Here is a 12,786-nt window from a genome sequence, read left to right as displayed (position 1 = left end):
GAATTATGACACGACATCTCTTTTTAGTCGAGTGACATCAGCATGATCTTGAAGAATGCTGGTCACTGAAAGGTAACTGTTTCTCCAGCTTGACTCTTGCCTCCATGAACCATCCCCCCATGGATACCACCAAGGGGACCAGGTAGGCATTTTCCACCTTCCCTGGCTATACATCAACCTCAACATAACGGCACTCAGCAATCAACAAGAGTAGCCATGAATCATCCTTCTTACTTGGCATCATACTTCTCGTTACCATGTGTCTTCTAGGCATGAAGGGTTTAGCAGAGTCACCGCTAACAGAAGACATTTCCACAAGCACAGTTTCAGGCTCCTTCAGAGGCAGGAAAACCACTCACCAAACTCTTGCTTTCAATCACAAGGTGGAGGATAATGATGAACAGAGCAGCCGTGTTCAGGGGGTTTCCGAATGTAAAGATGTCAATGTCTGAGCCCTGGTAGGTCTACAAAGAGAGGACAACAGGCGGTGATCTGGGAGAGTTGTACACTCAGTGGTCTGAGTATCATCCCTTTATAGTTTAGTTGAGGTAGTTCCTTCTTCAATGTTCCTAATAATGGGTCAGTTAGGATAAATGTGAATATTTCCAAAAGAGAAACTGACTCCTAGGCCATCTAATTTTTGAACTTTTCAGTTGGAATGCCTCTTTATCCTGAGTCATAATTCATCCTCTTGGAATTACACTTTTTTACTTACACTTCTGCCTTCGACGTAGAGAATAATATCAAATATGTCTGGTTTAACAGAGCTGCAAACCTCTGAGGCAGCTATTAAGGCTATCCTGAGGGACGCCTGAGTGGCTCAGTTGGTTCAGAGTCCGACTCTTTTTCGGCTCAGGTCATGATATCAGGGTCCTGGGATCAAGCCCCATACTGGGCTCTACGTTTAGTGTGGAGTCAGCTTGGGATTCTCTCTCTCTGCTTGTGCGTGTGTTCATTCATTCACTCATTCATTCATTCTCTCTCAAAAAAGGCTATCCTGAGTGTATATCTCTGCTAAGTAAACATCCCCTCCTCTCCTACGTGTATGTCTTCAAGTTCTTCAAGTATTCTTCTAATGACAATTTTCTGACCTTCTGCAATTCTACTCACTCTCTCCTGCTTACCCTCAGAGTGCCTCATCTGTATTCCTCTTGAAAGGTATTATTCAGAATATGCTAGCTGGGCAAACTCAAGGCATTTTATTTAAAGAAGGAACTAAAGAACAAAAGTTGTTAACTTGAAGACTATAATTTTTTTCATTCTTAATATTGTGTTTTTGTTAACTCCAATCCATAATCAAACTAGTGTTTTCTCCTGGATAGGAGTGTATCTAGGAGTAGGCCATTGTATTATGCTGCTTGGTGCTTGGTGTTGGCCTGAATTTTAAAATTAGTTTTTATACTTTTGCTTAGGCGCATTTCTTCTATCCTTCACCTATAAAACAGGCTTTTTAGAGAGACTGTTTATAAGAAGTTAAATTTAATACTATGAATATCATCCTAGTAGAATTTGCCCAGCACTAATAATAGATTTCATATCGACTTTCTATGATTTTGACTCCTCTCATTATATGCCTGGACTCTCAATTTTATTCAAGTCATTTACAAAAATTATCAAGCAGTACAGGGCTAGAACAGAGACTCAAGAGGAATCAGCTATGTACTTCTGTCCAAATTTAATCCATTGTCTAACATGTTTGGTGGAGGATATTATAATTTAGTCAGTTAATAATCAACTTGATTATCTGAGCAAGCTACCCCAATATATCCGTTCTATATGCTGATACTGGCAACAAAGAAACACCATTGATTCATTAGTTAACACTTTGAGTGAATAAGGACTCACGTAGTAAGGCATAAAGAAGCAGACCAGGCTTTGATAAAAGGCATCCAACAAGGTGATCCAGAAGGTAAGGGGTAAGTATGCCTGAAAAGGAAGCAGATATGGTGGAGGGACCAAGATTAATAAGGGTCAAAGCAGAGTCAAGGAACAACACAAGTGAATAATTATTTTCGCTTCTTTGAAAAGAAGACTGCATTCCTTTGTTTTCTCACTCACAAACTAGGTGGGCTTTGCAAAGAGTGGAAGAAGAATAAGGTGTGAAGTTGACTAATCAGTGAAAAAAACCCAGGAAGGAACTCTTCAAATTATGTCACTTTTATCAATGGATCAACCTTAAATCTACTTGAGAAAGGAAAAGTGGTACTAAATTCCCATTTCCTATTGATCAGGTGCTGTTTCAAAAATGTCTCCAAATTCATCTACTTCTATCTCCATTCTCATTCACCATCAACTTTATGCATGACTGAATAATCGCCTAACTGGCTTCTTTGCTTCTTCTCCTTTCCGTAATCCAATCTTCCACAGCAGTTGGATGGCTTTTAAAAACTATAAATCAGGTTATACCATCTCCCTAATTAATCAAACTGACCCCCTCCAATGCCTCCGATGACTTCCCACTGCATTCCCAATACAAGTTCCTTCCCATGGCCTGTAATGTCCTGGAGGGGACAGGACATTATACTGGACCCCTTGCTCTCCAGGGTCCCACCCTACCATTGTTATCTCTCATTCATTATGATCCTGCCACAAGCACCTTCTATTTTCCAACCTTGCCAGACCCATTCTTTCCTTGGGATTTCACCTGTGCCCCTCTCTCTTCTGCCAGGATTCTCTCTGCCCTGGACATCCCATGTGACTAGTTCTTCATTATTCACATCCTAGCTCAGTATCATCTCACTGAGGCACTCCCAGACCAGTCTAAAAGTTATACCCACCCCGTCACTTACTACCATGGCATCCTTAGAAGTCTCTTATCACCTCTGGAAATAACATTGTTTACCTAAGGATTTTCTGGTTCTCAACAGAATGCAAACTTTATACAGTGGGGCTTTGATTTTTGTATTCAAGTGAACGAAACAGTACCTGGTACATAACGACTCAATAAATATTTGTTGAGTCAATAAGTAATTCCTATTTAACTTTTCATGTGCTAAACCACTTTTAACCAAAAGTTTATTATAGAAAGAAAGACCAAGTTCAAGTAGAGACATATCAAATTCAAGTGACTGAAAACAGGTTTTCAAACAAGAGCCACCTCTGATTGAATGTTGGTGTGTGTGCAGGACTCGGAGGCTGAATTCAGACCCAAGAGGAACAACAAAGTGCTCTGGTTTATTAGTGATGTCTGCCATGGACAAAAATTGCAAGTCTTATATCTCTGAGCTAGTCTTCTCTTTTCTTTACGTATTCTTAATCTTATTTCCCTACAAATGTGAAAAGGATGAAATATCCTTGAAAATAACCAATTGCCTCCTAACTAACAAAGTTTTGTAAATATACAAATTGTCTATACACGTTTTTCTATTCTTCAACAGACTCTATTTAGAATTTTAAAATCAATCATTTTAAAATTTAAATTGTTTGCCAACATATCGTACATCATTAGTTTCTGACGTAGTTTTCAATAATTCATCAGCTGCATATAACCCCCAGCATGCATCTCATCACGTGCCCTCCTTAATGCCCGTCACCCAGTTACCCCATCCCTCCACCCACCACCCCTCCAGCAACCCTCAGTTTGTTTCCTAGAGTTAAGAGTCTCTCATGGTTTGTTTTCCTCTCTGATTTTTCCCCATTTAGCTGCCCCACCTTCCCTTATGGTCCCTTGCACTATTTCTTAATATTCCACATATGAGCGAAATCGTATATAAAATCTATCCTTTAAAAAAAAAAAAACAACTCCTCATTCTCTGGAAAATCAAAGCAATGAGGATTTGTTGTTTCTAATACTGTTACTATCATTGTTCCTTTTATTATACTGTTATTGTTCCTTTTCCCTATGTCCTCTTTTACTATTTCCTCCTTAAAAATGATGGGATCTTCTGTCTTTCGTCATCCAAAGGTCCATGAAAATCTAAGCAGAAGCACAATCAAATGACAGAAGAGAATGTGGTAGCATCAAAGGGGCCACCAAAACACCACCAGACAAGAGAGAACCATCTGGGATAAGCTAAAATGTAACTTCATGCTTCCGGAGGAGTAGAAGTTGCTCAAAAAAACCTAGAGCAAAAAAAAAAAAGTAAAAGCATAATTACTCCACAGCCACGTGAGTAAGGGAGCTTTGAAAGCAAAGGAGGGTAAAAGATAAATGAGAGGCTGAAGAGGCAAACTCATGGGATCTCCTGGAATCTGGGAGGGAAAAATGTGCATGTGAAGTCAAAGCCAGGAAAGGTGGCTGTGTGGGTGAGCAGAGACGGGTAACAGGTGATGGCTTCTCTGGAGGGAGCCTCTACTGCAGCCCTGCTGATCATCTCCTTGGGGAGTGAATCTGCAACCTTGGAGAGTAGATTTCATGATGCTAAAGACAGGAAATGGCCCACGCATAAAACAGAATCCATTTGAAGGCCAAGTTCAAAGAAAGGAGAACTCTTCTGGAAGGTAAACTCAATGAAATCCATGACCTTCTATCAATAGCCATATGCTGGGAACCCGCCTCTATCACCATGTGCTACGAAACTGGCTGGCTCGATACAACAACGTGTGAAAGGACTGATCACAGGGCTCGACAGGAGGAATCAGTGACCTCAACTCTTCCAAGGTAAGAACCAGTCACAAGTCCATACAAATGGGCTTTTAAAATGCCAGCTATAAAAAACTGTGAAGGTCCCCCTCACCTTTCTTTCCCCCATGGACTTGGAATTTAATTTAGGCTGGAGTACAGGACAAGCTTCATTCATATTGACCACATATTCCTGCATCCTGGCCTTGAACTTTAAGACTGGGTCCCTCTTGGAAAACTCCATTTAGTTCCTTGATCTGAATGGACTGGATGATACTAAGGGATTACAAGGACTACTTCTCCCCTGAAAGTCGAACGTGTGACTGCTCTGCGATGGCTGTGGCAGGTGCCCGTGGACACTAAGCTACTCCCCAACCTGGAAAGGAATTTCAAGTCTGAACAAAGTTAAACTGATGAAAATAAAAACATTTTAAATTTGAGATGTCTTCAAGTTTCTAGTTAATTCTGCGGGTGTGTGTGTGTGTGTGTATATGTGTGTGTGTGTAAAAAAATAACAATATTGAGAGCATAATATGGCCAGAACTTTTCTCTTACTTAATCCTCACATCATCTCCATAAATAAACAGAAATACAGGCAAGTTAAATAATTTAGCAAGGTCACACACCACAGAACCAGAATTTAAACTCAGGCTAAACACAACCCATGACGTCTAACTGACCAGGGTCAGTGTCTTTAGAACAGCGAGTGAGGCACAATACACCGATTTCTAACAGTGGGTCTGAGTACAGTGTGTGTGTAGGAAACCCTGTCTGTGTGATTCAGCTCTGTCTTCAGGAATAATAAATGTCCCAGGCCTGGTCAACGAGAGAACGATCTTTCTAGTCACAGTGATCAACACAGGAAAAGGCCAACCCGAGCTTGGCCAACAAGCCCCAACCAGGGCATTCAGAGGTGCTTTAAGAATCACAGTGTTCCAGGGGCGCCTGTGGGGCCCAGTTGGTTAGCTCAGGTCATGATCCTGGGGTCCTGGGATCGAGTCCCATGTCGGGCTCCCTGCTCATCGGGGAGTCCGCTCCCCCCTCTTCCTCTGCCACTCGCTCTGCTCGTGCTCTTTCTCTCAAATAAATAAATAAAAATTTTTTTTTTTAAAGAAACAATAGCAATGTTCTGTCGTCATGATTCTTGGATATGGCAGCCATGTGAGTCAAAAAATTTCCCTTTTTTGTTAAGCCAGTTCAGGCTGGTTTCTACCATTTGCAACTAAGAGAGTCCTGACCAACACAGTCTTCCTCTCAAGTCTATATTATCTGACTACATCTGGGGACACCCCAGCTTTGCCCACTCACAGGTGTCTACAGGCTCCTGGCCTTGGGAGAGCATTCTGGATTTCCGGCCGGTGGACAGCACGGTGGAAGCGAGAAGGGGTCTGGGGGGTAGAAGATAGCATCAGTTGTTCTTTCTGCAGCGCGGCGTGTGGTAGATGGCCTGGGCTAGAGCCCCAGAGTTTACTGGCACCACGCACCAGCTCTGCGACCTGGGCGCCATCCCTGAGGTACCTCCCAGGGCCCGGCCGCCCTTGTCTCCAGTGCGGGTAACGATGCCACTTACTCGCACGGTCACTTTGAGGAGGAGATTTATGTATGTTAAGCACTTAGCACAGTGCCTGGCACAGAGGAGGCAGGACAGAGACGCTCACGAGCGCCCCATTACCATTAGCTATTACTAGTTTTGTAGAAGATCAATTAGGAGTTTTGAGACAGCTAGCCCAAGTAATCAGCACCCACAATACTCTAGGTTGGAGAGAATGAAGACAGCGAGAGGAGGTGAGAAAGGGGGAAGAGGTATCAGTGATCTATCAGACACAGACCCATAGGAGGAAGGATCAAGTAGGTAGAGTCAGGGGGAGGACACTATTCAGATCACGCCACGCTGCCGCGTGACAGTAGAACTTGAAGAATTTCATTTTGGCTTTAAAACCAGACTAGGAATGATCCATCCATATCCTGCCTCTGCCCTTTTTTTTTTTTTTTTTTTTTTTGCTGTGAGACTTTCCCAAATTCAGATTCTTCACTGCAGAATGAGTACAATACCAGGTTCTCCCTGAAAATGTTTTGTGGAGATAAATGAGACAGGGAATGTTTAGTCGTTTGCACAAGAGATGGCACAGCGAGGGGTGGCAAACAGCGGACAACAGGAGTTGTGAAGTCCAGGCGCCAGCTCCCTTCAGATCCGTGCCCAAGACCTTCCATCTTTTTACCCCCGTTCATCTCAGAAGCAAGGAACTGAACACCTGCCGTGGTAGCAGAGGTCTTTTCAAACAGCCACACCACGCGGACGGTTTTATGTAGACCTGAGGCACCCCAGTCCCGGAGCTGAGCTGACTGGAAAGCGCCCCGGCTTGACGGCGGATGTGTGTCCATCCAAGCGTTTCTACCTTAGCACCTACCTCTGACTTCTGACCCCTCTTGTAGAGTTCAGGCAGTTGCATGAGGGTCTCTGCAGACACATCTTTCTCCAAAACACCATAAATGACAGGAGGCGCGGAAGTGAAAAGGAGGTTGAACAAGATTAAAACCCAGTAGTCGGTCATGGATGTTCCTGAAAATCCACAAAAGAACTGGTACCAGAAAAGGAGGTTCACATAGGCCTAGGGACACAAATAGGAACATGTGCATCTTAGAAACAGCAACGTGTGCCATGACCGCACGAGCCACAGGCTGCCGTGCTCAGCTACGTGATCTCGGCCTCTCTCTCGCTCACAAAACGCAAGACCACTACTTACCTTGCTGTCTTTTTTGGGTAAACGTGTTATTCATGTAAAACACACACAGACACACACACACACACACACACACACACACACACACACACACACACCCCTTACTGTGTAATGCCGGCACTGCTGCAAGAGCTTTACAAATGATTTGTTCAACCTTCTTAACAACTTGGGAATTATCGTTGCCCCGTTTTACAGATGAGGAAACTGAGGCACAGGGAGGGTAAGGAACCTGCCCAAAGTTATCTGGCTAATATGTACCAGAGCCGGTATTCTAACTGAGACCCGAAGAGATCCTAGCCCAGTGCCTGGCATGCAGCCTGCACACGACACATACTCATTTCCCTGCTTTCTAGGTTCAAAATGATTTTTTAGTGGTGCCAGCTGGGTAGCCAACCATCCCAGAGAGTTCGGGACTGAGGGGTTTCCCAGGACGTGGACTCTCACCGCGAACACTGGGACAGTCCCCGGCAAACCAGGACAGGTGGTCACCCTACAGACTAGAGGCATACATCCTACATGGTTCCCCCCACTACTTTGTCTCGGACAAACTAAGTCCATGGCAGCAAAAGGCTCTGTGCCCTCAAGCAAGGCAGGCCGTGGACTTAGATTTAGGAGTTGTACTCAGGGCCTGAAGACACTTCTAGGGCTTTTTCCACCAAGGCCATCTTCCTAACCTCCCTCAATTTTGGTCTCATCTGAAAAACGAGAATTATACCACCTTGGAGCTTAGTATCAGGATCAACTTAGAACGCGCTCACGACCTGTTAAGTGCCTTACACATATTAAGACGTTACTACTGGCATCCTAGACGCGCTAGGACACCTTAGGGTACGGGCCACAATCCTTAGAGCAGAGTTTCTTAAGTCTGGGGTCTATAGACACACACTGTATCCTCCTGGAAACGTATCAATTTGGGGGACGTGTGTTTTGGGGAGTCTTCGTCAGTATCTCAGAAGTTTTCTAAGACCCAAGAACCATAGTCTCCGAAAGACAAGCTACTGGACTGGCATCTGGTCCCTGTCTTTTTCTCCATATTTTATAACACATGCACTGTTTTCCTAGGTTGGTGAGAGGTAGAAATAAGTCGGGAGAGGATCGCTGCGAATGGCCATCGAGGGCTTCACGGTGGACCGCAGGCCTCTTGTTCCCTGGTGATGGGGTCTCTAGGAGTCCACCCTGCCCCGATCTCCAAGAGCATACGGCACCCCTCTTCCTAATATTAATGTTCCTTACCCTTTGGGTTTAATCTGGGCTTAAAAGGAAAAGGGGAGGAGGTGGGTGGTACCACAAGAGGTGCGGGTAGAAAAATGCAAGAGAGGCTCCTCCCCTCAAAGTCAGCGATCACCAAGTCCTAGAATTTTAAAAACGCAAATTGTTCTACAGGAAAAAAAAATTCTGCTGACCAACAGAAACACACAGACAGAGATCTCAAATATACCTTTGGACTATCTGAAAAATGACCTACTGGAAGTTATTTTTTCTCACCTAAAAGTGGTAATTTCCATTGAGTGATACACGCTGGTGTTTACTGTCAACATGCTACCTACGGGCTTTGCAGGCTACAAAAAAAAAAGGTGGCCTGAAAATAATACCATTGTGACGGATTCGCATAGTCACTCCGCCTACAAAGAACCTGACTAGAGCCATCTAAGGTTCACATGACCTCAGAAAAGAGGAGCCCGATTGAACACCAATAAAAAATAAATTTATTAAAAAAAAACAAAATTGAACACCAATAAAAAATACATTTATATATTAAAAAAAAAAAAAAGAAAAGAGGAGCCCGGAATTTGGACGCATGCCGACCATCGGGGCTAGAACTTCTCACCAGAGCCTGCCCTTCAGGAATGATACGATCCCAGTGAGTTCCCTGACCACCAAGTGACCCCCAAGCACAAGTGCATTTTACAGGCTTGCTAGAGAATTCTTCACTTGGGATTAGCCAGCTACAGGCTCGGGCATTATCCTGGGTTTTCATGGGCATCTGGGTTTTCGATAAACAGAACACGGGACATGAGTCTGAGGACAGCAGGGGGTTCTTGGTAGCTCCTGTAAAACGGAATTCTCTCCCAACAGGCAGCATTAAACAGGTCATCAGTCCACTTGTCACCACCTTTCCACAGAAGGTCAAAAATGGGGTCTTACGTGAACCAGACAGGGAATAGAAACGCCCGGAGAGGGCCGAGCCCAGCAACGTGATGGTGGCAGTGGAAACACAGCGTGTTCCCAGGTTGGTTCTGGGCAGGTGGCAGGAGGGCTCGGGACTGCTCCCCAAAACATCAGGGACAGGCCAGGTGGCTTAACCCTGGGCAGGCAGCGGGGGGGCTGGGGGCTGCTCCCCAAAACATCAGGGAGAAGCCAGGAGGGTTAACCCCGGGCAGGCAGCAGGAGGGCTCGGGGCTGCTCCCCAAAACATCAGGGAGAAGCCAGGCGGCTTAACCCCGGATGCCTCCTCTCCATCCCTCCCGCAGGCAGCATAAGAACAGCGAAGACGGGGAAGGGACAAGGGCCCGGAGCTACGTACCACGTTCTTGTAGAAAAAATAGAGAATCATGTTGGCGAGTCGTGCATAACACCAGTGCCCGTGCACGAGGAGGAGCTTGCCAAGATGCTTAAACTGAGAAATGGCAAAGTCGCTGGCCATCACCGCCTGCAGAGGCAACGGGGACAAGACGCCACCCTGAGCCACCAGACCAGCTACGTGACAGACACAGCGCGGCAGCCTGGCCCCCGGTGCACGTGGGCACCAAAGCGAAATAAACCCAGTGGACAGACGGACGGACAAAACACACGAAGGCAGAGCCATGCTCGGCTTCCCGAGATGGTCACACGGAACAGGACTGGTCCTCGGTCGCCGCCCGCGATGGGAGTGCAGCCGATGCACGTTCCCGGCAAGCACCCCCCGAGCAAGAGCACGGGCAGGGCATGCTCCCCGGCGTCCACTTCCCCCCACGAGGAGGACGTTGAGTCCACAGCAGGACTTCGTGCCCGAGCGTGCAGCAGGCCGGGCCAACAGGGGGCCAGGCTGCACGACACTCAGGGGTGCCCCGAGCCTCACACCCTATCCTTCTCCGACACCCTTTGCCCCACGCGTGAGCAGCAGTCTGTGCATGGGCTGCTGTCTGAATTCTGTGCCCCAAACACTATCCGGTACGTGCGCACCCACAGACAGGCCACTCCCACTCCTCATCCTCCCAGGTCACCCCCCCTCCTGCTTCAGGCCTGCGGGGATTTTATTCAAAGCCTGCGCAGCTCTCCTCGGGGTCATAGGTCACACAGTCGTTGAGGCCTACATATATAGATATTCTGACGATCTAGATGAGCAACATACTTTAAACTGAACAAGGACGTGGTTACAATTGCCCGGGAAATGGGGATGCCGCCCTCGGAGGGGCAGGTGACGTGCACGGTCCTGGGTGCACGATCTGCACTCACCTGCATGCCTTCCTGACCCGAGATCCCAATCCCGACGTCCGCCACTTGTATCATGCTAACGTCATTGGCGCCGTCACCTGCACGAGCCGGAGGAGAAGGCAAGAACCATGTGAGCGGTAGAGACGCCACTTTCCCAAAGCCACAGTGACCGCTCGAAGCAACCGGATCCTTCAAGGCTCACCCCAAGTCGGAAAGGTACTTGGGAGCTGGTTGCACAGAAATGAGCTGTGGCATCCCGCTGCTCTCCGGAAGAATTCCAAACTCGGTTTTGCCCTAAAATCCTCCACGCGAAGCCACCCATCTGCACTGATCTTCCCTCTCTCCACGCCACTCGCTCTCCGGTCCATTCTCCAGGTACCGCTGCTGCTTCCAGCAACCGCACCTGCGGTTTCTGAGCCCCTGTAACGCTGTCCCGTCACCCCCGCCTCACGGGCTGGATTTCAATCACATGATATCCTGGCTTCTATCTATTTCTTGGTGTCCCCAACACACTGGAAGCTTCTAGAGGGGAAGCATTACGTTCCTGTTGGTAATGAACACCCGTTGTTCCCACCTGCCCACCAACCTTCCACCTGTTCTCTGGTTAAGAGTATCCTGATTTTCCTGGGGAACTCTCAGTCCGTGTGGATTGTTAGGATGAACCCAAACCCCGAGATTTAGGGTGGTAACTGATCGAGGCCTGGGCCCTTAGCACCATCTGTTCCCTGGCCTCGGCGACCGGCTCAGAGATGGGCACATGATTCAAGCGAGGGAGCGGAGGTGTCCACGGGTTCTAGCCTCAGGAACATGTAGATCCAGGGGCTTGAGAATTCATTCACTTGCGTGTCCATCCGATAAGACGGCTCAATAAAGTTCCACTCTAATCCTGATTCCTTACTCCAGCACCTGGGAAGGAGCTGCGACCGTTCCACTCAGGTTGCTAACAGGACGGGATGTAACCCCGGGAATTTTCGGTGGGTCTACCAGCACGCTGAGGGGAGCAGCTTGCTGAGCCTAGAAACCGTCCAGCTAAAAACAGAGACTGTAAGAGACGGCTGGGTCCTCATCCTGCCATTCTCTAAACCCTGGAGTATCTCAGAGCTTGGTCTCACACTGCATCTCTCCTCCACGTATCCTCATTTCTCGGTGATCTCATCTAACATCATCAAGACCTTAAGTATCATCTAGATTCATGATTCCCACACTGAAGCTCCAGCCAGTCCCTCACTGCAAAGTTCCAGACTTTACACCCAGCTGCCCACCTGACCCATCCCTGCTTAGATCTCCAGTGGACTTTTTCACACACAACCTCCATGAGATCCAGCTCTGGCTCCCGGCCGGAGCCGGATGCCCCCGGCTCCATCTCCTTTCTCAATTCCCTTAACTCCTTCTATCATATAACGTATCAAGTTCATCAGCAAACGTCACCAGCTCTTTCTTCACACCACGTCTATTATCTGACCAGGTTTCACCATCTCCTCTGCTCCCATCTGGGCTCAAGCCACCACCAGCCCTTGCCTCAATTATTCCAGGAGACTCTCAACTGGTCTCCTCACCTATGTCCTTGCACCCAGCAGTTACTCTTCAACCCAGCAGCTGTGTGATCCTTGGAAACTTAAAGCAGATCATGTTCCTTCTCTGTTCAAACTTTTCCAGAGACTCCCTTTCTCTTCAGAGAAAAGCCTAAATCTGGGGCCCCCGGTGGCTCAATAGGTTGAGCATGTGACTCTTGATTGCCGCTCAGGTCATGATCTCAGGATCGTGAGACTGAGCCACATGTCAGGCTCTTTGCTGGGCATGGATCCTGCTTAGGATTCTCTCTCCCCCTTCCTCTCCCTCTGCCCCTCTCCCCTAAAAAAAAAAAAGGCAAAAATTTATAATGGCCTCCAGGACCCTACAGGATCTGGCTACCTGCCACCTTTCTGCCCATCACTGACCTACAGAAAACTCTTCCCTTCGCTCAACCTGTTTTGGCTCTGAACACACCAGAGCTGGCCCGTGGCCTGCACTTCCACTGTCCTCTCCAGGAGCGTTCTCCCCTCAGACCTCCCATGGCTCCCTTATTCTCTC

General features: G+C 47.2%; 1 protein-coding gene across 7 annotated transcripts in view; it reads right to left on the bottom strand.

Annotated features, from left to right (window-relative positions):
* Window positions 1–12,786, bottom strand: part of ATP10D (ATPase phospholipid transporting 10D (putative)) — a 98,745-nt gene that overhangs the window by 8,627 nt on the left and 77,332 nt on the right. For 6 of the 7 annotated variants that reach the window (XM_077847930.1, XM_077847925.1, XM_077847929.1 and 3 more), the window contains 5 exons: window positions 10,738–10,814; window positions 9,827–9,952; window positions 6,970–7,170; window positions 1,846–1,926; window positions 360–464 (listed from right to left, as the gene is read on the bottom strand). In XM_077847930.1, coding sequence (XP_077704056.1) covers window positions 360–464; window positions 1,846–1,926; window positions 6,970–7,170; window positions 9,827–9,952; window positions 10,738–10,814 — 590 coding nt within the window. Of the gene's footprint in view, window positions 1–359; window positions 465–1,845; window positions 1,927–6,969; window positions 7,171–9,826; window positions 9,953–10,737; window positions 10,815–12,786 lie in introns of those variants that run through there. The other variant, XM_077847931.1, reaches the window with a different exon arrangement.

This window comes from Canis aureus, chromosome 14, assembly GCF_053574225.1.
Source record: "Canis aureus isolate CA01 chromosome 14, VMU_Caureus_v.1.0, whole genome shotgun sequence".
Taxonomy (NCBI): domain Eukaryota; kingdom Metazoa; phylum Chordata; class Mammalia; order Carnivora; family Canidae; genus Canis; species Canis aureus.
The sequence above is the reverse complement of the archived record's forward strand: the minus strand, read 5'-3'. Positions and strand labels throughout refer to the sequence as shown.